Source organism: Oncorhynchus masou, chromosome 13 (assembly GCF_036934945.1).
Source record: "Oncorhynchus masou masou isolate Uvic2021 chromosome 13, UVic_Omas_1.1, whole genome shotgun sequence".
Taxonomy (NCBI): domain Eukaryota; kingdom Metazoa; phylum Chordata; class Actinopteri; order Salmoniformes; family Salmonidae; genus Oncorhynchus; species Oncorhynchus masou.
In genome coordinates this window covers 53,682,737-53,707,475 of record NC_088224.1, presented here as the reverse complement: position 1 = coordinate 53,707,475, position 24,739 = coordinate 53,682,737, and the positions used below count along the sequence as shown (strand labels likewise).

Sequence of the window (24,739 nt, the reverse complement as noted above, 5' to 3'; positions counted from 1 at the left end):
TGGCCAATGGCACGCCAAAGTAGTTGCTTTCTACTTTGGATACGGAGTGCCTGGGCTTGGGCCGCGGTTTCTGAGAGAGGGACGGAGGGAGAGATCGATGAGAACGAGGAGAACCATCCGAGACATGGATGGATCTTTAGACCATAGACATGGGCACACTTTGAACACACGCATCACCATACTTTCATTCTTAACATGAGCATCATATATCAGCCAACAAAACACAACCCACATACGCATCCTTGCAGAAGACTCTTCTCAAGGCCTAAGCTGATAAGAATCATACATTCCTGTCTCAGGCTGTCTGAGTGATACACATCTCCGTTCCACTTTTCACCTCTCTATGTTTTCTTTATCCTCCGCACTCTCCTTCCTCTCCCTTGTCATACTCTCCTTCCTCTCCCTTGTCAGACTCTCTTTCCTCTCCCTTGTCATACTCTCTTTCCTCTCCCTTGTCATACTCTCTTTCCTCTCCCTTGTCATACTCTCCTTCCTCTCCCTTGTCATACTCTCTTTCCTCTCCCTTGTCATACTCTCCTTCCTCTCCCTTGTCATACTCTCTTTCCTCTCCCTTGTCATACTCTCTTTCCTCTCCCTGGTCATACTCTCCTTCCTCTCCCTTGTCATACTCTCTTTCCTCTACTTGTCATACTCTCTTTCCTCTCCCTTGTCATACTCTCTTTCCTCTCCCTTGTCATACTCTCCTTCCTCTCCCTTGTCATACTCTCTTTCCTCTCCCTTGTCATACTCTCCTTCCTCTCCTTTGTCATACTCTCTTTCCTCTCCCTTGTCATACTCTCTTTCCTCTCCCTTGTCATACTCTCTTTCCTCTCCCTTGTCATACTCTCTTTCCACGACACTGAATCCCCCGGGCATTACCCCAACCCGAAAAACATTCTTAGTTTCTAAGAGGTCCTTAACTTACTGCTGTTATCAGAATTCAATTCTATCTTGTAAGCTACTACGGCTACTTCGGTGCCGTTCAAGCCTTTCAGACAGACTGGGCTGAGAGCTGGGGCAGAGCTCCACGGCTGGCTAGGTACTAGGGCTGGAGAGCCGTAGGACTGTCAGGCAGAGAGCAGAGCGGCGCAGCATGATCTTCTGAGTGAGCCTAGCCGCCCTTGTCCGGCCGATCTGCTCCAGTTACCCCACTCCATTACTTTACCCACCACCGCCGCCCTGCCCACCACCCTACATTCCCCTGGCTGCAGTCACAACCCCAAAACTCGGCTTTTCACGCCTGCCTTATTGTTCTTGTTTTATGAGGCCCCATCCTTGCAATCTGTCTCTCCTTTTGTTTAACTTCTTTGGGGTAGGGGGCAGTATTTTCACGTCTGGATGAAACGCACGCCCAGAGTATGCATCTTATTAGTAGATTTGGATAGAAAACACTATGACGTTTCTAAAACTGTCCAAAATCCAACCAGGAAGTGGGAAATCTGAGGTTTGTAGCTTTTCAAGTCTTAGCCTATCCAATATACAGTGTCTGTGGGGTCATATTGCACTTCCTAAGGCTTCCACTAGATGTCAACAGTCTTTAGAACCTTGTTTCAGGCTTCTACTGTGAAGTGGGAGAGAACAAGAGCTGATTGAGTCATGGGTCTGCCAGAAGGCCATGTGCTCAGTCAGGCGCACGCCCGTGAGAGTTAGCTCCGTTCCCTTTCATTTCTAAAGACAAAAGAATTCTCCGGTCGAAACATTATTGAAGATTTATGATAACAACATCCTAAAGATTGATTATATACATAGTTTGACATGTTTCTACAAACTGTAATATAACATTTGGATTACTGTACTAAATGCGTGAACAAAAAGGGGGTATTTGGACATAAATGATAGACTTTATCAAACAAAACTAACATTTATTGTGGAACTGGGATTCCTGGGAGTGCATTCTGATGAAGATCATCAAAGGTAAGTGAATATTTATAATGCTATTTCTGACTTTTGTTGACTCCATAACATAGCCGGTATCTGTATTGCTTGGTCTCTGAGCACTGTACTCAGATTATTCCATGGTGTGCTTTTTCCGTAAAGCTTTTTTGAAATCTGACACAGCGGTTGCATTAAGGAGAAGTATATCTTTAATTCCATGCATAACAGTTGTATTTTCATCAACATTTTTGATGAGTATTTCTGTAAATTGATGTAGCTCTCTGCACTTTCACCGGATGTTTTGGAGGCAAAACATAACAACGCGCCAATGTAAACAGAGATTTTTGGATATAAATATGAACTTTATCAAACAATACATACATGTATTGTGTAACATGAAGTCCTATGAGTGCCATCTGATGAAGATCATCAAAGGTTAGTGATTCATTTTTATCTCTATTTCTGCTTTTTGTGACTTTGTAAAAATGGCTGTTTTTTGTGACTAGGTACTGACCTAACATAATCGCATGGTATGCTTTTGTCGTAAAGCCTTTTTGGAATCGGACGCTGTGGTGGGATTAACAACAAGTGTATCTTTAAAATGGTGTATAATACATCTATGTTTGAGAAATTTTAAGTATGAGAGTTCTGTTGTTTGAATCTGGCGGCCTGTACTTTCACTGGATGTTGGTCAGGTGGGACAATTAGCGTCCCACGTACCCAAGAGAGGTTAACTGATTTGAGAACAGTTTAGCCAATTGTGCATTGCTCTCTTACACCCTCGTTGGAGAGAGTGAGAGAGATAGAGAGACAAGAGAAAGAACAAGATAGAGAGAGACCTCAAGTCAGCCAGACACAGTCTGAGGTGAGTGTATATGAACAGGGAGAAATGGGTTAGTTAGCTTCCACTGTGTACTCACTGCTGAGGCCTAACGGCAGCCAGGCAGAGACAGGACTGGATGATTCCACCCTGACCTCAGGTCAGACTTACAGGAACACACTTTGTTGATTATAATGAACCAAATGTGCGGTGCCCTAAGGGCACGCTAGACTACAGCTGGTTCTATAGTGACCCTCATCAATAGAGAGACAGCTGATCTGGGAACCTGATGACCTTGTTTTGGCTCCCATTAAGTAATAAAGACTCTAATGTAAGTGGAGCGGGGGCACAGGCCCCAGATCAGCCCTGCGGCTCTGCTCTGCAGTAAGGGGAGTAGCTAGCTTAGTCCCATTAAGCAGTTTTGTTTTATTTGTTTTGGGTGGTTAAATTAAGTTCCCCCTATACTGGTTCCGCCAAGTAATTCTCTCTAGATGTGTGATGTTACGGAGCATCATTCAGGATAAATAAAACACTCATATAGTTTATGGTGTAAAGGGACATCATCACTGTGTGTGAAAACATAAATCGCCTGTCCTCCCCCTGACACCAAAGGTAATTATCATCCACCCACAGCCAGGCAGGCAGACACACAGCGACAGGGTGGTTTGTGTCTCTCCCCCAGCCAGTCTAATCATATACACTGCCTTCACTCCCACTTAGGTGGCACTTATGTCAGCCTTTCTGTGTGAACGGGAACTATGGCAGGCAGATACGACTGATGGCGCTGGGTCAAATGTTTCACTGCAGAGTGTCTGAGGAGAGGGAGGGTGCAGATTGTGCAAGAGAGGGGAGGGAGGGCAAAGTGAGGCTGACGCCCATGTCTGAGTCCGATGTTCCCTCAATCCCTCTTCATCAGCAGGGAGGTTAAAGAGAGGCGGAGTCAGGGTATGAGGAAGGGAAGGAGAATGTGTGGGAGGAGGAGGAAATAAACCCAGGGCATGTCCCACTAGTCTCTGGGCATGTTTTGCTGCAGCACTAGAGCACTACTGAAAACATGCCGCACAGCTGGACCACTCAGCTGCCAATCACTCTCTATTCCCTTCATTCGGTGAGACTGCCTCCTATCACGCTCTTAGGGCAGGTCTGACTTCATGCACTGATGCAACAGGGAACTCTCCGGATTAGAAAGACAGCCCACCCGGGCACAGGGCATGTCATAAACCTGTTGGGTTTACTCTGCACAGATCTACTTACCGAAGGGAACGTTTAAAAAAAGACTAGCCAGCCTATGGGACTGCAACTAGGGCTGTAGCAGTAACAGGTTTGTCATTTGGGATGAGTGAGTGGGTTCGAGCTAGGGATGCTATTATCTGAGATCAAACACAACTGCTGTACAGAGAGACAGTGCGGAGGGGGGAGAGGGGGCGGTAAAATAATTATCTCTTTTTTTACTCTCGTTAATGCCCTCGTTCACGTGGCCGGTGAAAGAAATGGCCAACTAAGCTGGCAAACATGTAACTTCAGTTTTAATGGTGTTTGTGTCAAATTATAATGAGCCATGTCAGCATGGGTTAAAGTTTGAGAATTTTGTCCATTCGTGAAATAATGACAGCACCACACACATAAACACATGTACAGTCAGGGCAACACATTAAAACAGTTTCTCTGAGCTGGGTGAGATCAAGAGCTGAAGTTTCCCTCTGCTTCCAGGCCATGATTGGGCGGGTTTGGAGGACTCCAGCGGCGCAGGAGAAAAGTAGGACCACAGAGTGTGAGAAGGCAGAACTGATTTAAAGAGCCTGGAAGGAAATCTAGACCTAGACCCTCTATAATAGAGCCTGTCAGACTCAAATCAGATGGGCCCCAGTGAGCAGAGAGACATGACACAGAAATCCCTAGGTATAGAAGTAATGAAGACAGAAGCCTCCCTTTGGCAACACACTTAGAGCACAGTGCTAATTACTCTGAGCTCAGCTCATATACTCACACAGGTGATATACACTGAACAATGCAATGGGAAACGCTGCTGCTAAGTCACTTTGATAAAGGCGGTAAGTGAAGACAACACTATTAAACAGATGAAACTCATTAAGTCTAAGGCACTGCATCTCCAGTGCTTGAGGCGTCACGACAGACACCCTGGTTCGATTCCAGACTATATCACAACCGGCTGTGATTGGGAGTCCCATAGGGCGGCACACAATTGGCCCAGCGTTGGACGGTGTAGACCGTCATTGTAAATAAGAATTTGTTCTTAACTGACTTTCCTAGTTAAATAAATAAATTAAAAAATACAAAATGATATTAAGTCATTCATAGGGGGAAATGTCAATGAATCACATCTTGTTATCTCTTTCTCTTTTTTGACCGGTATGAAGATTAAAAACTGAAAGTATGCAATATGATGTGACCGTATTGATGAACGATACACACACAGACACACAACCACACACCCACCCTGGGGCACATACCTTGGTGTTTCTGCGCAGGCTCCTGAGGATGTTCCTCCTCTTGGGGTCCTCACCCTCCTCGTTAATAGAGTTGTCCCCCTTATGCGCCCCGCCCAGCTCCTCTGGTGCCTTGGGTGGCCCCAGCTCGTCGTCACTGCCGATAGAGAAGCTAGTGCGGAAGCTGCTGAACTTGCCCAGGCGTTTCGAGCGGTCGCGGTACAGCCGAGGCTTCACCCCCAGAGCAGACATCTTCCGCCTCCGCTCCAGGGAGCTGCTGTCAGCCTCGCTATCCGAGCCATTGCCCCCGCCATTAGAATGCTTGTTGGCGTTGCGGATGGTGATGATCTTGCCCTGAGTGCTGTCGTGGGGCACCGAGTAGATGCTCTCCTCCTCCGTGGGCCGCTGTTTGATCACGGCATCCACTGGCTCGGCGTAGTCCGAGGGGTCGTAGCCACCGTCGCTGCCCGGCGCCCAGGTGACAGCAGGGGGTAAAGAGCGGCGGTTGGTCCCTTGCTGGTCCATGTAGGGCCCCAGGTTGACTTTCCGTACAGGGGGCTTGGGCCGTACCTGCGGTGGCACCTTGTTGTTGAGCTTGCTCTCGAAGGTGCTGATCTCGGAGATGACCGAGAAGGCGTCGCTGGACTCCAGGTCAGGGAGCTTGAAACCCCCCAGGTGGGAGGTGGGGGTACCATCGGGGTAGGGGGGCGAGGGCTCCACATCCTCCTCAGAGTCTAGCAGGGTGTTGATGGGGCTGGGGGAATTGCAGCGGGCCGGGCTCATGTTCTCAGTGGTGCAGGCCTCTGCTACATTATCGTACATGTGTGTGGCCTCCACTATGGTGCGTTTCTCCACAACCTCCTTCAGGAAGGGCTGGAAGAGGTCTATCCTGTGCAGGCCTCCCACCACCCCTCCAGGCCCACACACTACTGTGTTAAACCTGGCCTCGATCTCCCGGGCCAGCTCCTCCCCCTGGCTCACCTGCTCCCTGGCCACTTCAGAGTCCGACAGCTCAGCCTGACTCTCCCCCACCGCCAGCAGCTGCACGGGGATGATGTCCTGCACCTCGCACAGGAACGCACACAAGGTCTCCATGGATGCCTTGCGCCTGGCCGAATACACAGCGATGTAGCCGTGCACCAGCCGGCTCTTCCGTAGGGCAAATGAGGAGTGGAAGGAGAGCAGGGAGAGGTCGATGGTGTGCCTCTGAGCCCCCACCGTGAGCTCTAGGAGCACGGACGTGCCACTGCTCAGGCTGGAGGCCGGCCGACAATGCTGGGGCAGCAGGAGAGGCGAGAGGAGCTGCTCCACGTCATAATCGTCCCCACACATCAGGCACATGACTATCCGCAGGTCTGTCTCGGGGATGGGCTGGGAGTGAGAGTCTCTGAAAGAAGGGGGTAAAGGAGGGGAGCTGCTGCCTATGCTCCCAGGGGGCCTACGGCATTCTAACAGACCTTTTAACACCTGGTTGATCTGCTTTTCGTTCACATTGCGTCCATAGCCCACCCCAGGGGAGGCAGGGTCTAGGTAACCACACTGTAGCTTCCCAGCCACCTGCTGCCCCTGGAGGATAAGTGTGTGGGCCGTCTCCCCCCCAATGTCCCTGACGGACCCTACTCCCCGTTTGGTGACTAGGAGCAGGTTCATGGGCAGCTGAAATAGACTGTTTTCCCTTCGGCCTAGCGTGGACTCTCTGAGCTTCTCAATGCTCTCCACAATGTAGGATAGTGACTCCTTAGAGTTGTAGAGACACAGGACGCCATGGGGGGTGAAGGTAGGCGTGTGGAAGGAATTGACCGGCAGCCGAACGTTGCCCTCTATGGGCCGGAGGGACAACTCATACATTTTCCCATCCAGCACGTACCGGTCGTCATTAGTGCACAAAGCCCTGATCTCATTGGCCAGCTCTCTACCCAGGCCGTCTTTACCCAGAATGACCAGGTTAATCCGATCTGCATTCCCGTCACCCGGTTTATGGCTATCAAAGAAGGAGTATCGAGTGGGGAACTTGGAGGCTAGAACCTGTTCGATCTTACAGTCCACACAGTGGGGGCTATTTGGGCAGGTCTCCTTGGTGGGGTGGTAGACAAAGTGGATATGCTTGAGAACCAAAGCGTCCCTCTCTGCCTGTAACTTCTGCAGGGCCTTGAACCTTTGCTCCTCCCCCAACACCTCCTGGATGGCCCCCATCTTCTCCTTACTTGGCTTGGCGTCTACCTCCAGCTCATAGAAGAGCTCTGAGTACTCCAGCAGCAGCTCCTGGAAGTCCTCCTTGGCTCGGTCGATAATCTCCTTCTGGTGCCTGTTGTAGATGTCTAGGTACTCTTGTTCCTCGAGCCACTGGTAGAAGTCTTCATTCATGATGAAGCTGCGTGCCTCCTCCCAGGGCTTGCCTGCTGTGATAAAGGGAGAGGCACTGAGCTTCTCCTTGAACTCCCACTTCATCTCCGCCTTTTTGCGCTCATTTCTCAGGTGCTCCAGGTGGCTCTCATAAATCGTCTCGGCCACAGGGGTCTCCAGGAGATCCTCTGGAATCCTCTCGTCCTCCATGTTGTCTATGTGTGGCGTGGTCTCCCAGGGGGTGTCGTCCAACACAACGAACCAATGGGAGAAGTCCCGCTTGGTCTCCAGAACCTTCTGGACCCCAGACCAGCTCAGGTGGTCGATCTCATCCAGCTCAGGGACTAGGGAAACCAGTGCCTGAGGCAGGGTGCTGAGATAGACCTTCCGCCTTCGCTCAATGTGCTCCTGTTTGAGCCTGTGGACGTGCTGCTGGAAGAGCTTCTTGGCTTTGGCCGTGCCCTCCAGGAAGACATACTCCTTGTACTCTGGGGAGGTCTGCATGCGCCGGTTTATGTTGGGCCACGTCTCATTGTGGTTCTTCACGATGCGGCTGACCTGCCATTCGTAGTGGTCTTTAGCCGAGGCGATCTGCTGGCTCTGCTGCTTCAGGGCCTCAAAGTAGGGGATTATCTTGGGTTTGCCCCGGCCCTTGTCTATCAGCTGCACCAGGGTGAGGAAGGCCAGGTCTACGTTGACGTTGGAGCGTGCTGACGTCTCCACCACCTGGAGGTTCTTCTTGGCCAGGGCAAAGGTGTGTGAGTCCTTGATGTAGCGCTCCACCCCCTCGTCACACTTGGTGAGCACCAGAACCACTGGCTTCTTGTTCTTGGCTAGCTGGTTGTAGAGATTAGTGATGAACTTCATCTGTTCGTCAAAGTTGCGGTTCATGCCCCTGCTGACGTCCACACAGAGGAGGAAGCCATCCACCATCAGCTTCCCCTCAGGCATCTGCTTCTGCTCAAAGTCCTGCTCCAGCCCAAGCTGGTCTGTGCAGAAGTACATCAGCTTTTCTGCAGAGGCCAGCTTGTTGGAAGCTGCCCTCTTGATGTAGGGCTGGAGGGCTGTGGAACGGTGCGGCTGGAACGTCTGGTCATCAATGAACTCTGTCTGTTCCACCACATGCATCCTGCACTCCGGCCCCTCCTCCAGCACCCGCCCCGTTTCCCCCCAGAACAGGAAGTGGTCATTGTTCACCACGCGTCCTCCGAAGTCGCTGGTGCTTAGCACGGAAGTGTGGTCCAGGTAAAAGTCGTCTGCGCTGGGACGGACGAAGCGGTTGCACAGGCAGGACTTGCCCACGCCACACTGCCCCTTCTCTTTCTCTGTGCCGGACAGGCCCACCACGACCAGGTTGTAGGTGGGCGCCTTTGCATCTTGCTTTTTTGCCATCATCGTCGAACGCAGACACTCATCCTGCCATGCCCACAAGCTCTAGGGAGGAGGCTGCAGGACGGTCTTTCCATGCAAAGATTCTTACTGGCCTTGGGTCCGACTCTACAAGAGAAGGAGAGAAAGGTAGATTTTTAAAATAAATAATATAAAAGACTGTGGGAAAGATTCATTGTCATTATTCAATTCATTATTTGTAGGCTGTCCCATGTCTCATTTAAAATTCCCACATCGTTGCTGTGTGATGTTAATAATGTTTCATCTGTGATCCCATTTCACCGCTGAATGTTTCCTGAAGAGATTGAGGTCAGAAGCAAAGCTGTTGGAATGCTACAACTTACTTATGACAACTGCAGTACAGTCAGTAACTATTAACTGATGCATGCTTTCACATGTAACCTCTTTTTGACATTCTACTACCCACCATACTAAAAGTAGTTTCCTGAGGCTTGTTTGCTACATTCTTCCCCGCTTTGTACGTTTCAAAACAGCAGAACAGGATCTTATGTGAGGATACATAATTATCTCACATCTAACAGTGTTGTCTTTAAGCCAGCAGCAGTTCTACAAGACGCGATGGTACAGTTCTCACTAACACACAAATCCACATACGTAGAGAAAGAGACTAATTGGGCAACTAGGGAAGCCCAACTGCCTTTCAAACGGCTGCTTTGAATGTTGGCTGCTTTCCTTTCCACAAAAAAAACAACAACAACATTTTCCTCTGGTTCCTGAAGAAAAGACTCCGCGGACAAATTGGACTGGCTGATGTAGCGTCACTAATTATGATCTGAAATTGCGTGTCTCGTAACATTTACCTAGATGTAATAGCTGTTCAATTTGGTATCATGCTGTCTGGAGATATCACTTGCGGATGTTTCTTTCCAAGACCCACACACACACTGTTCTCAGAGCAAGCACTTTCACTACTACACAACAGATTCCATTGGCAGAACACAGGCCTACAAAATCATAAATAGAGCTCCTATTGGTAGAACTGAAGGAGGGAGATAACATTCATACCATTTTGATAGACGGGCCCTTTCTAAACAGTCAGGCTTGTAGGGAACAAGAAAACCACTAGACAAAGCCCCAAAGCACTAAACACAGCTGTGCACAGCAAAAAGAACCCACACCCAGTCCATGTTAATTCGTCTATGTATTTAGTAAACACATTAAAACCACTGTTAATGATGAATGAACGGGGCTTTTGAGGCATGGTTTGGAGAATACTTACTACCCGCTGAATTGAGTTAGTCATAGAGAGTCAGTGTGAAGACAGAACAAAGAGGAGGGAGAGAGAGAGAGAGAGAATCCAAAACTCTGTAGATAACATATACACACCAAGACCACAGGTAGGACGGTTGTAGGTTTAATAGTAGAAAGGGGACAATAAAATGGGGGATTCAAAAGTTAGTGGAAAGCAAGTTCTATCTACCCAGACTCTGTTTACTGTAACACTACAGCAACGCGCAACTACTACACTGGGTGCACAAACAACTGGCAGCGCAAAAGAGATCAATATCAAAAGGAATTTATTTATTTTTTTCATTAAAAAAATATATATTTGCAGAGTAAAACATGTATGAAAAATGCATCAAAAGGGGTCTGGCTGAGAGATCCAGGACAACCAGTCTCTGTAACAATGGGAGGCTGAGTGTGGAGCTTTTGCCTGGGCTGCAGGTTGATAGAGAGCTGGTTGGTGATAAGACCTGGGCAGCCATGGTTAATTAATGGTCCTACGTCCTGCTGCAGGGCTCTGGGCTGGCTGGCAGTGATTAGCCCGGAGATCAATGAGCCCGTCGCATAGAACAAACAGCACAGAGGGGAGTGGAAGAGAGCAGGACAACACACATTTTGCAGACACTCTTATCCAGAGCGACTTACAGCTGTAGTGCATTCATCTTAAAGTTGGAATCCTTCATGGTGAAACAACAACGTCCGATATTACAACCCCCCCCTGACATCATTGCACGTGAGGTAGAAGAGCACAATATAGACACTGCAATTTTTCAGGGACCATGTAGGACAACACTCCTCAGCTCAACAAACAATAACAATGGTGGTGGGGCGGGCCAGTGGTTCCCCCTACTACGGATTACATATATAAGATAACTACGTGAGACAACCACATCTCAGTCGTAGTAAGTACATTTTTCTTCAATAAAGTAGCTATCAGCAAAGTCAGTGCTAGTAGGGAAGGACAAGTGAATTACATTTTTTTTTATGTATGGGGGGGGGGTAAGATGTCTTATTTAAGGTATTCTTTGAAGGGTAGGGTTTCAGACATTTTGGCAGGGACTGTTGTGAAGGAAGTTGTCAAGGAAGTGAGTTTGTGTTCATACAAGACCTCCCGCCCCGCCTACCGTTACCCCGATCACGTCAATGCGGAGCTATACGGAGCCCTCCCCAACGTTACAAGATGTGGGAGGCACACAGCGACGCGGTATGGAACTCAATTTGGCTTCTGCGCGCGCCCCCGCAATTGCGTCACACCCTCCATGCGGAGCCTCCGACCACATGTTCACGGATCGAGCATAAATTGGCTTTGAGCCATGCCCACTGCAGGGCCCGTGCTCAGTTGATAGAATGTTCGACAACACTGACTGGGCATAGAAATTGAGAGCGTAGACAAACGCATTCCCCCGTGGAATAAAGAGCCATAACCATTCGAGTTTTATATGACCTTCAGTATAATGCCGTCGTCATCATCGGCGGGGTTAACTGGACCTTCACCTCAACACTGACCGGCTCCAGTCCAGACGACAGAGAGCACCGTCTCAATTAGTTACATATTAAACTGGCCTGTGACCCGCTTTGAGCTGAGCCTAATGATAGACTAAAGGACAAACAAGGCTCCCCCTGCTTTCGTCCTTGCTGCCTGTCTACTTACTCACCGACCTGGTTGAGATCAGAGGCACGAGAACCCATTAGTTCATTAGATGTACAGTATTTATCAGTCTCCCGTGTTACACTACCACTGATAATAGTACGCTGATGACAATTCCTGGGCTGACTTATTCCTCTGTGGTAAACAGGTGGCACATAGCACCATGAAGCAAAGAAGGCAGGCTTATAAACAGGGTTGTGATCTGAAAATGGTGTCGCTATGCAAGTGTTGCTATGGTATGTTTTATAGTAGGGCAGTTCCACGGAAAAGGAATTGCGCCGAGACTCAGATTTCTCTCTTTAAAATGTATGCCATGCAAAAACCATTCAACAAACCATACAACTATGCACAAGGGCTACTTATAACAATTGACACTGAACATTCTACAGATGCAGATGCAAAGTTCGGTAACATCATTTTGGTAAAATCTCCATCAGTCTTTTGGGTCCACGTTTTCCAAAAACTCTTACATTTCTTCTCCGAATTAAGATTCAACCAAGTCTGCAGAAACACTGGGGTTGTCAGCTATGACATGAGACATTGACTTTGAAAAAAATCTATTTTGGTTATTGAAACTACAGTAAGTGAAGTGGATTTACACCCGGTAACGGAACTGTGATATCGGAATTTCATCATGGATCCCTGTTCTGTAATACACAGAAAGGCATTATTATGGATATGAATATCATTCTCTTCAGGTGATGTATCCTACACAAAGGTATAAATATGCAACATCCTCCTTTGGGTATTATTGTACACACTGGCTATTATTTTAAAATGAGCCCTGCCCCTAAACAAGAACAAATTGTGTTGGTCGGAACCAAATCTGAACCAATCGTAGACGTCTATATTTCACAAGTTTGGACATCATACGTTGACATTTTGCCACTTACTTCTTTGGAAATAATAGGACAGATTTTTTTACATGTCCGAAAACTCAAGTCACTTGTACCCCCCTTCACCTAAAGAGCTACTGTGTGTGCAGGCTTTTGATCCAACCCTGCCCAAACACACCAGAATCAGCTTATCAAGATCCGACAGAGAAGCTGATTTCTTTTACAATGTGGTGTGTTTGAGCAGGGCTGGAGCTAAAGCCTGCACTCCCATTAGCTCTCCTGGACTCTCCAGGAGGGTGGTTGGCCACCCTACAACATTACAATTACAACAAATGACTTCTTGTCTTTGTAAAATAATTCACTCCTTCAATGAACCAGGGATCAAATGGCTACGGTAAGGTAGTTAGCTAAGATGTTTATCGATTTGTAAGGTTAAAATATTCAGTGTTCAGGGGTGATCTTGGTATTTAATTAGGATGACCATTAGCTGTTGCAAAAGCAGCAGCTACTTTTCCTGGGTTCCACACAAAACCTGAAACAATACACAATACAGAACTTTAATAGGCAAGAACAGCTCAAGGACAGAACTACATCAGAAAATTGTTTAAAAGGCACACGTAGCCTACATATCAATACATACACAAACTATCTAGGTCAAATAGGGGAGAGGCGTATCTTGACAGCATAGGAGTTACTTGTCAATTAGGCTATTCTAAGAATAGTTTTATTTTTACATTGTGCACTTGAGAGGTCTTACAACCAGAGTAAGCAGAATTGGTTTCATCAACTGCCCACCCATATCAACTGCATGTTGGCCATCTGCGGTTATACACGAGTGTTGGTGGAAAGTTATTTTAGAAAATCAGACATGACAATAATGCATGCTAATAGCTAAATAGTTAACATTTTTGGGATGGAAAATGGATGAAAAATGCATTTTATATATACATTTTTCATATATGCATTTTCATATATATTTCTTAATTTTTAAAAGATAGACTCTTAGCTTCATTTAACACGCTCCTATAAACTTCACATGTTGGTGCTTATGGGTCCTTTTACATGGAAATGACCAGTCGTAAAAATACTGGAGTGCCATGGAAAAGGCTACATTAACAAATAACTATGACAGCCGCAGTTACCACAGATTGCGCCAACCATTCACACACACACACACACACACACACACACACACACACACACACACACACACACACACACACACACACACACACACACACACACACACACACACACACACACACACACACACACACACACACAGAGAGAGAGAGAGAGAGAGAGAGATCGAGGCACTAATCATCATGCACTCATTTGGGTCAGATGTATTGACTCAGTTTAACATGGCCTGTTGGTTTATGACGAATTGAGCGAGTCACTGGTGTAAATGGGGGGGAACTCTCCTATAGTTTTCCCTCAGGTCTGAGGACCAGCCATCCCAACTGTTCAGCAGACGCTGGAGACATGCTGCTAACATCTACTTGACTTATCCCAGCTGCCCGTTTACAAGCGCTTCCTCGATAGCCAAAAGGAGTGCGCGCATGTGTGTGTGTGTGTTTGGGCGCGTGTTTATAACTGCCACAATACTTGAGAGTGGGTATTGCAGCGACATTTTCAGCAAAAAACCTTGGGAAGAATCCCAAACAAAACAGTTTTTCCTGTTTTCCAGGCTGTTCTAGTAACAGGTGAAATAAACAACTAGAATCAGCAGCATTCCATCTAAACTGTTGTGACACAGTTAATAACACAGAGATAAAGGAAAATGGCCCCTGACACATTAGCATGCTAACCGACATAATAACTACCATTACCATAAAAATTTAAAAAATGCATAAACTGTTACTGGTTAAATAGCAACTAAACTAAACCAACCTATTGTCTTGAGGCTTTTGCTTTAACCTTACCTGCGAGAGTATATACAACAAGACAGATTACCAAAGCTATCTGTAAAGGACAGAATGTACAGTGCTAGCTGAATACTAACCAGCCTCAGTTTGTCCAGCCAGACACAGTGTTCCAGTGCCGCCTGAGGCCCTCTCTGTGTGAATAGTGCGCATGTCCTGCCACATACTCACCGCTAGCCCCTGGCTGAAGGGGATAGGTTAGGGCCTGCATTCTATCTACCTCCGACCCAGAAACACATGGATGAGGGAGCGGGTCGGCCGGGGGCGGGGGAGTGGGGCGCTGGGTCAGAGAGCTGGGTCATGTGAGCTCATCTCCTCCCTTCGGGGATGGAGGTTGGGCTATGCCTGGCGAGGGCGCATCACTTCTTCCATAATCAGAAGCACAGGAACGATAGGGACCCGGCACTGGAGAGTGGCCACCAGGGCGTGAAGTTTACTAACACGCGTGTCAGAGGGCGGCAGCGGGAGAGACAGGCTTAACTAGCCAGAGGGCCAAGCCCACAGGATCCTGGCATTCCAATGGTTCATTACAGGGCTTCAGCCAGAGAACGTCAACAAGGCCTGAATCTGAGCCCAGTGGGTCTCCTGAGGCCTGTCAAACAACCCATAGCCCTGAGAACCAACCGCCATGAAAACTAAGACAATGTTAGCCTAAGCCTATGTATGCACGGCATACATCTTTATGAGCTGTGCCTGATTGTTAAGAGGGGGAGAAAATACTTCACTGTGCACACTGACTGAGTTATTCCGATATTTCACACACGACTATGTATATAGGAAACTTGTAAGAGAAAACTCTATTGCAGTGGTTTCTGAGAAAGAGTTGCCGCTGGTTCCATATATGCGAGGGCTGTCATTGTCAATACCATATTTGATCAAATAAGCATAAGCTCTGTGATGGTGATGACAGAGTGCTACAACAGGAGGTAAAACCCCATTACTGAGAATGATGCCTTCTCTGGGCCCATCTCTCTCTCTCTCTCCCTCTCTCTCTCTCTCCCTCTCCCCCTGAGCCTGCTCTAATGCACTGCTAACAGCCAAACTGGCCCCCATTAACAAGACAGTTGTGAAGAGGGCAACGACAAAACCTTTTCCCCCTCAGGAGACTGAAAAGATTTGGCATGGGTCCCCAGATCCTCAAAAAGTTCTACAGCTGCACCATCGAGAGCATCCTGAAAGGTTGTAATCACTGCCTGGTATGGCAACTGCTTGGCATCTGACCATAAGGCGCTGCAGAGGTTAGAGCGTATGGCCCAGAACATCACTGGGGCCAAGCTTCCTGCAATCCAGGACCTATATAATAGGCCGTCAGGGGAAAGCCCATAAAATTGTCAGGGTCTCCAGTCACCCAAGTTATAGACTGTTTTCTCTGCGGCCGCACGGCAAGCGGTACCGGAGCGCCAAGTCTAGGACCAAAAGGCTCCTCAACAGCTTCTACCTCCAAGCCATAAGACTGCTGAACAATTAATTAAATCGCCACCGGACAATTTACATTGACACCCCCCCCCTCCTTTGTACACTGCTGCTATTTATACCCACTGTATAAAGCCTCGTTATTGTTATTCTTATTGTGTTACTTAATATTTTTTTTTAAATGTATTTTAGTCTATTTGGTAAATACTTTCTTAACTCTTCTTGAACTGCACTGTTGGTCAAGGGCTTGTAAGTAAGTATTCGGCGCATGTGACAAATAAAGTTTGATTTGATTTGACATCCATCCATCCTGTCCCCCCGTTTCCTTCTCCCTCTCTCCCCGGCGATTTCTCCCGCCCAATAGCTATATATTTTATTTGCTCTCCCTCCTCCCCTCAATACCGCTCTCTCACTTATCTTATCCCCTCCTCTTTCTCACTCTCTCTTCTTCTTCCCTCTCTCTTTCTCATGAGACCTGCCTTCCATTAGCGAGGGCATCAGGGAAGAGAAATCTCACACGGACACCACTTCCTGCCGAGGCGAGGTCCTCTGGCAGAGAATGGATGGAGGGGAGAACGGAAAGGGTGTGGAGAGAAGGGAGCAGAGGGTGTGTCTGTGATGACAGCTCTGCATAACCAGAGCAGAGAATGTACTCCCTGTGTGCCTTAAATCTGCAAACATAACGGTCATGGATTCTCTACACACACACTTATGCAGTGCAACACAAACACATGCACTGTAATACATTAATACAGTGACGCAAGCGCAAATAACTCATTACCCTCTTTCACTAATGCAATGACTCCGTGTTCCATTTACCCACAGGAAGTTTACACTAACACTTACTATCACCAATGCAGTGTATAGACGAACACACAAACACAAACAGACCACCGACAACATTTCCAAATATATCACACACACACAAATTGCTCCTAGTACAACTAAATGTACATGTACAACTAAAACTCAGCACAGGTCATGTGTTCACAAATTCCAGAGGTCCCCATTGTACTAGTGTCATGATGTTATCTGAACCGCCACACACACACACACACACACACACACACACACACACACACACAAAGAGGGTGAGAGAGACATAACACACTGCAGTGCACACACACACACACACACACACACACACGCAGGACACCCACATCACAGGGGCAGTAATCCAGGCGGGATAGTCAGATCTCGGTGGGATTACACACACACACACACACACACACACACACACACACACACACACACACACACACACACACACACACACACACACACACACACACACACACACACACACAACCACACACACAACCACACTGGATTACCAGGGCTCTTTGCATCTTCACTCTTCACATTTCCTGAATCGCAGTATGTATTAGTATGATCTGATGCTCTGCTCACGTAACATGGAACATCAAGCCAGAGATACGCTACCCAAATCCCCTTAGGATGCTCTGTCAAACCACTGGATAACACACACACACACACACACACACACACACACACACACACACACACACACACACACACACACACACACACACACACACACACACACACACACACACACACACACACACACACACACACACACAGTGTGGCTTTTCTCCCAGCAGGCACCTTGTTTACTAGCCGAGTACGGTGTGACCTTTTCCAGGCCAAAGTCCGGCAGCAATTTCATTGGGCTCTACCCTGCCATGCCCTGTCACACAAGGCACCACACTGCGAGGTCATTTCCTTTTCCTCCCTGCCTGGGGCATGAGAGATAGAGTTGGTGTTAGGGCAAGCCACTGTGTTCTTATATAGCGAGAGATGGAAGGAGAGCGAGAAATACGGCAGGGGGGTGGGGGTTGCTTTTTTTCAGATCAGGAGATAAAAAGGAAAGAGTCCGAGAGAAAAAGATCATTCATGTTTGGTTAAAGATAGAGGTGGCTAGAAGGACGAGGGGGGAGAGAACGACTGTTGCAAAGCAGGAGGAAGAGGGTGAGGGATAGAGGAAAGGGAAGGTGTCACTGATGGTTGACACAGAGAGGAGCAGAGAGGGAGGAAGAGGGATAAGAGCCTACTAGAGAGAGAGAGAGAGAGGGGAGAATGAGGGAGAGGCTGAGTGGGGCAGATCAAAATGGCGTCACAGAGTTGAACCCTTCCACAGCATCAGGGGGGCCTCTTCGATAACACAACTAAAATTAACGCATCGGGAACATGCACGGCGACAGCTATTAATCCCACAGCCCCCCCCCCCCCTCCCCACCCACACACAGACGACACATTCTACAGTGATGAGGCCTTCCCTCTCTCCGACCACACGCACCACGTCTGTGAGTGGAGAAGTGCCGGAGCGAAAGCGCTGGCTTAGCTACGACGCGACGCCCTACAACGACCTGCAGCTGATATTAACCCACTGCATACCGCGCCCGCTAAACATGCTACCCAAGGTCCCCCGGGTGACTGTGCATTTAAAACAAAACACTCAAATTGCCCTTGTCGACACGGTAAAACAGGTTTGAGCTACAACAACAGCTGCCATGTCAGCAGGTCAGACACCTCCAGGGACAGAGAGTCATTTTGTAGGTCTCTCTCCCAGCAGAGCTGTGCGTCTTCCTGCCTAACCTTACAGCCCCAGTCCCTGTCAGACACGCTGAGCTGGCATCAGCACACATCGGAACTCACTCTGGAGCAAAGGGGTTGTCAGCTGAAACGCGGTGTGAAGAGACACTGTATACAGCCATTGCCCCAGCCAAACGCAATTCCCGGAGCGCACACAAGCCATGCACCACACAGACAGGCACAGATAACGAGCAATATACACAGGCACGCAGCTTTCACACTCACATAGCCACATAGAAAACAAAATGGGGACGAGAGAGAGAGAGAGAGAGAGAGAGAGAGAGAGAGAGAGAGAGAGAGAGAGAGAGAGAGAGAGAGAGAGAGAGAGAGAGAGAGAGAGAGAGAGAGAGAGAGAGAGAGAGAGAAATAGCCCAGAATCCCCCTCCTCCTTTTGGGTAGCCGTATCTCCCCATCCAGATGCCAGTCGCCCACATGACTGTCAGAGCTAATTGCTTGTGTAATTGGTTTGACAGCACAGGTGTTGTAGAGGGGGCTTACCTTGATAACCTGCACAACACTGAGGCTCTGCTTACATCAGAACCAATGTTAATCGCTTACCTCAGACCTGCTGATCCACATCTAAATGGTAACCCAAACTATTAGCAGCAGAGATGTGAAACTGAACGAGAGTCAGGGCTAATGAGAGTTGTCAGGGCATTTCCCAGCTGGTTCGAGGCGAGAAAGCTGCTGAAAATAGTTTTTTTTTTTCGCTGTTATTTCTTATAATCATTATGATTAACAGACTGCACTCCTACCAGAGTGACTTGTATCGGTAGACAGTTTTCACAAAGTGTCCACTCATATTCACCACAGCAGGCTATCTAGGTTGGGAGTCTTACCAAGCAGTAACTCGTCTGGACTTTGAACCCACAAGCATTTGTGGGAACCAAACATGTGTTGGGAAGTCCTGGGGGGGGTTTTTAAAGAGTAACACCAATGAGAGAACTCTGTACCTACAGCTAGGTGACAGATGGCCTTCCCGCACACACACACGTACACACAGATTCACACATACAAACTCACGGCACGCCATATGCTCAAAGATACCAGAGATCCACACCCGCTCACACACAATCCCCCACATTAACTATCATGCCCTCTACTTAAAATGGGAGCGTTTTCGATCAAGTTTTTTTTTCTTTCTCTTCTCCACCAAGAAACGTTCATGCACTACTGAATCCTGAGACCAATTAAAACAGAATATGACAGGAACGAGGGATGGAGGGAGAGAGAACGAGAGAGCGAGGAGGGAACGGGGACAGCAGTATAAATAAACACGTGGCGTGTGACAACACTGCACGGTGACGTCATACACACACGGGGGTTGGGTGTGTGTGCATCATCCTGTGGTATTATCATATCAAATGTTTTTTTTTTGTTGTTGTATGAGACAGCTACGGGCGCCAACATGGTAGCCTGGACAACTGCTATCCTGTGTTACCTCTTGCCGTCAATGGAACAGGAAGCAATAGAGGCACCACTTCCACTCCGATCTCTACTCCATTCCCTCCACTCTACACAGGACTAATGGAGCCTGCTGCAGGAGTAATGAAGCCAGTCCACAACGCTGGGCGTTAAGAAGCTTTCTGATACACAGCAAGGGCAGGCCCAATACATGATGTACCAGACACGGGCTACAGGGAGCAGGACATAGGATGGAGAGGGAAAGAGAGCAAGAACTGCACACAGAAAGCAAACAAAAATACAGAGGAAGGTTAATGGGAAAGGAAAAAAAATAATAGGAAGATAGTGAGAGAGGAAGACGAAGTGAGAGGAGGAGGGTTAACAAAGGCTTCTGGTAAATACTTAGCATTTGTGGTTGGCTAATGGAAACACAGGGCTACTTAGGGCTCATGTGCTGACAAACCCCGATGTGGAGGAAAGCTCCTGAACCAGGAACCTCTCTGTCTGTCTGTCTGTCTGTCTGTCTGTCTGTCTGTCTGTGTCTCTCTCTCTGTCTCCATCTCTGTCTCTCTCTCTACTCTCTCTCTCTGTCTCCATCTCTGTCTCTCTCTCTGTCTCTCTCTCTGTCTCCATCTCTGTCTCTCTCTCTACTCTCTTCTCTCTCTCTCTCTCCATCTCTGTCTCTACTCTCTACTCTCTTCTCACTCTCTCTCTCTACTCTCTTCTCTCCTCTCTCTCTGTGTCTCTCTCTATCTCTCCATCTCTGTCTCTCTGTCTCTCTCTCTCTCTCTCTACTCTCTTCTCTCTCTCTCTCTGTCTCTCTGTCTCTCTCCATCTCTGTCTCTCTCTCTCTCTCTACTCTCTACTCTCTTCATTTCAATTCAATTCAAGGGCTTTATTGGCATGGGAAACATGTGTTAACATTGCCAAAGCAAGTGAGGTAGATAATATATAAAGTGAAATAAACAATAAAAATTAACAGTAAACATTACACATACAGAAGTTTCAAAACAATAAAGACATTACAAATGTCATATTATATATATATATATATATATACAGTGTTTTAACAATGTACAAATGGTTAAAGGACACAAGATAAAATAAATAAGCATAAATATGGGTTGTATTTACAATGGTGTGTGTTCTTCACTGGTTGCCCTTTTCTCGTGGCAACAGGTCACAAATCTTGCTGCTGTGATGGCACATTGTGGAATTTCACCCAGTAGATATGGGAGTTTATCAAAATTGGATTTGTTTTCGAATTCTTTGTGGTCTAATATGGTCATACATTGGGCAGGAGGTTAGGAAGTGCAGCTCAGTTTCCACCTCATTTTGTGGGCAGTGAGCACATAGCCTGTCTACTCTTGAGAGCCATCTCCCCCCCCCCCCCCCCCCCTCTCTCTCTCTCTCTCTCTCTCTCTCTCTCTCTCTCTCTCTCTCTCTCTCTCTCTCTCTCTCTCTCTCTCTCTCTCTCTCTCTCTCTCTCTCTCTCTCTCTCTCTGTTTAATAACATTGAAGAGGCAGTGGGGCAAGGGACCTCACAGACAGCAACGAGAGGGACCAACGCCCTAAATCACTCTGCGCTGCCAAAAGATACATGCCGCGCACAGAAAGTGAGGGATGAAACATTTAAAAAAAAAATGTATTTATGGAGGAGAGGAGCCAAAGAAGACGGTGAGTCACTCTGCGGTGGGAAAGGCAAACGATACAAATGAAAACACCTGAACCTGCCATAGTGTCAATTAGCGATAATGACTTTTTACTTGTTGCCACAGTAACCAACTCTTGGTGCAAAGGCAGATGGCTGCAGACCCCCCCCCCCACCACCCTCCCCCTACCCCACTCATTTTCTTCTGAGAGCTTTTCTCCTCTCTCTTGTCCTTTCCCTGTCTCCCTAACATGTGATTCATGTAGGAGGAACTAAAAGGCAAACAGATAAACAGCCCATTTCCCTCCTTTAATAACCCCTCGCTAAAATGGCATCCTCTTCTCGGTTCTGTCAAAGAAACCAGACCTGAAGCAACTGAGCTTCAACTTGAAACCCAGAACGAGGGGGCACTATGTGGGTTTCTACTGCAGCCTAACTCGCTCTCCAGTGTGTGTGTGTGTGTGTGTGTGTGTGTGTTTTTCTCCACTCTGTTTCTCTTGCGGTTTGTTCTCCCCTCCAGTGTGAGCAGACACAGGAGGAAGCTGACAGGCCCTGGGGCCGACAGCAGTCCAGAGGTTGGAGGGTTACGCTTACTCATCCATTTTAAAACGAGCCTCCAGACAGAAGAGACGAGCACGGCCATTAGAGCTCTGCCTCTGCCCTGCTTCCTGCCTCCTCTGCTCTCTGAGACTGCTCTTCTCCGTCTGCCGGGCCGGGGGCTAGGGTTCACGTCGGCCCTGTCCACTGCCCAGCTGACTCAGCCCCCAACAACACACTCAGAGGAATGTGGTTCGCTGGGGTTAAGGGTCATCTCTGGTGTGGGGTTGGGTGGGGGTGTTAAGGGAGGCGTTCACTGTTACGGACATGTCAGGGACTAACACTACAAGTACTAAAACTACTAACACTAGCCTGGGTGCCAGTCTGTTTCTGCTGTCTTGCCAAATCCTTATGAATTTTGTCATGTCATGTTTGGCTTGCCAATTACAATGGAGTAGGCAAAAGCACAAACAGATCTGAGACCAGGCGATACAAACGCTCAATGTTGTGTGAACTGTACAATTATCAGGCCCAAATCAATCAAATTTCTCCTATCCCATCCTCCCCCCTCATGACTATGGCAGTTGGAGGCCACCAGCACCCATGGAGCCGTTCCACAGTGTCTGTGCAAAACCCACACTCCTCTGCCAAGGGTTGCTATGGAGCAGAAGAGGTGCTTAAACCAAGTGAAGCGTAGGCACCCCCACCATCACCACCACCCAGCCTCCCTCTTCACTCCTCAGCCAAGGGTTGCTATGGAGCAGAAGAGGTAGGGGTGTTAAACCAAGTGAAGTGTAGACACCCCCACCATCACCACCACCCAGCCTCCCTCTTCACTCCTCAGCCAAGGGTTGCTATGGAGCAGAAGAGGTAGGGGTGTTAAACCAAGTGAAGCGTAGACACCCCCACCATCACCACCACCCAGCCTCCCTCTTCACTCCTCAGCCAAGGGTTGCTATGGAGCAGAAGAGGTAGGGGTGTTAAACCAAGTGAAGCGTAGGCACCCCCACCATCACCACCACCCAGCCTCCCTCTTCACTCCTCAGCCAAGGGTTGCTATGGAGCAGAAGAGGTAGGGGTGTTAAACCAAGTGAAGCGTAGACACCCCCACCATCACCACCACCCAGCCTCCCTCTTCACTCCTCAGCCAAGGGTTGCTATGGAGCAGAAGAGGTAGGGGTGTTAAACCAAGTGAAGCGTAGACACCCCCACCATCACCACCACCCAGCCTCCCTCTTCACTCCTCAGCCAAGCAGGCTCACTCTGGCCTGTCTTCGTGGCCAGTCTCAGAAGACAGAAGGGGAAGGGGGGAGAGGACTGGGAACGGCATGAAAGATATTATTTTACAGCAGCCATGATTGTGTTGATCCGTGTGGTTTTGAACACCTCCTGTTGAATTCCTTTGCTTGGAGGCGGCACGCAAAATGCCACCCCACCCTCCTCCCTCCTTTCCCCTCATCTCCTATCCCCCTCAAACCCCGGTCTGTGCCTCATGACTGGCACCGCTGCTCCCTGTTACCTCATTTCCCAGGGTTCTCATCTTGAATCACCAACCAATCAGCAGAGCCTACTATGACATCAAAGGCTCCTGGAATGGAAAATAATGTTGTCGTTGGATGGCCGCCACCGCCGGAGGGGTGGGGGGCGGGGTCATACACACATTTCAAACATTGTGTAAAGCCTCACGGAGGTCAGAAAGACCAGAGTCTCCAGGAAATCAAGTTTGAAGATTCTTGGGCAGCCAAAATAAAGATCCATTTCTATCCTGTACTCTACTAACCAAACAAACACAGATCCAACTGCATCCTCCGCAGCCAGTAATGCAACCGCACGCTGATACTCTACAGTTGATGTGATGTCACACACACACACACACACCTGGGCCTCCCCCTATAAACTCTCTAATCCAGGGGCTCAGGTATAGGAGAGGCCAAAGTGCTGTCAAAGACCCCCCCCCCACGCACACAATCACAAACACCCCCCTAAACCTCCCTGCCATTGTTTGGTTCTATCTCTCTATCGATGAGCCCTGGCTAAGGTCATCATTGTGATTGTCATGTGGTGGAAAAGAAGGATTATGCTGCGGGGGTCTGCTCTGCGCCAGGGGGACTTAAGGTTCTCTCTCTCTTTCGCTCTCCCTCTCTCCTCTGTCTCCATGGGGATTTGAGAACAGAGGGAGTGGAGGGGGGTGTTGGGTTGGAGACAGTCAACAACTTCTAGATTTTTCCCAGAGATAAGGGGAATATGTGCAAGCTCTTTGTAAGACTTGCAGGCACACTGACCAAACAACCTTGAGCGAGTTCATCCACAACGCCAGCCGTAGGAGGGGGGGGGGGGGGGGGACCAACCAAACGTGATAAAATCTACTCTGAGGGAAAAGGACCGGAAAGAATCAAATAAACGAATTAAGCTAGATAAACCTTCGCTCCCACTGCACTCTGGAGACCAAATGCCATGAATGAGAGGAGACGGAAAGAACGGGAGAAAGAAGGTTTTCAAAGGAACTGGGTGAAAGAGAGAAAGAGAGTGGTGAGAAGCCAATGGGAGTCTTCCCGAGAGACCAAAAAACAGTTACAACACCCATTCTAAC

The 24,739-nt window shown here is 48.2% G+C and overlaps 1 protein-coding gene across 1 annotated transcript in view; it reads right to left on the bottom strand.

Moving 5' to 3' along the window:
* The window catches only part of LOC135552583 (rho GTPase-activating protein 35-like), an 85,369-nt gene that overhangs the window by 20,929 nt on the left and 39,701 nt on the right, over positions 1–24,739 (bottom strand). The window contains exons 2-3 of the mRNA XM_064984291.1: positions 5,167–8,982; positions 1–70 (exon numbers count right to left, since the gene is read on the bottom strand). The exon at positions 1–70 is cut by the window's left edge and continues 69 nt beyond it. Coding sequence (XP_064840363.1) covers positions 1–70; positions 5,167–8,880 — 3,784 coding nt within the window. The 5' untranslated portion in view covers positions 8,881–8,982. The remainder of the gene's footprint in view (positions 71–5,166; positions 8,983–24,739) is intronic.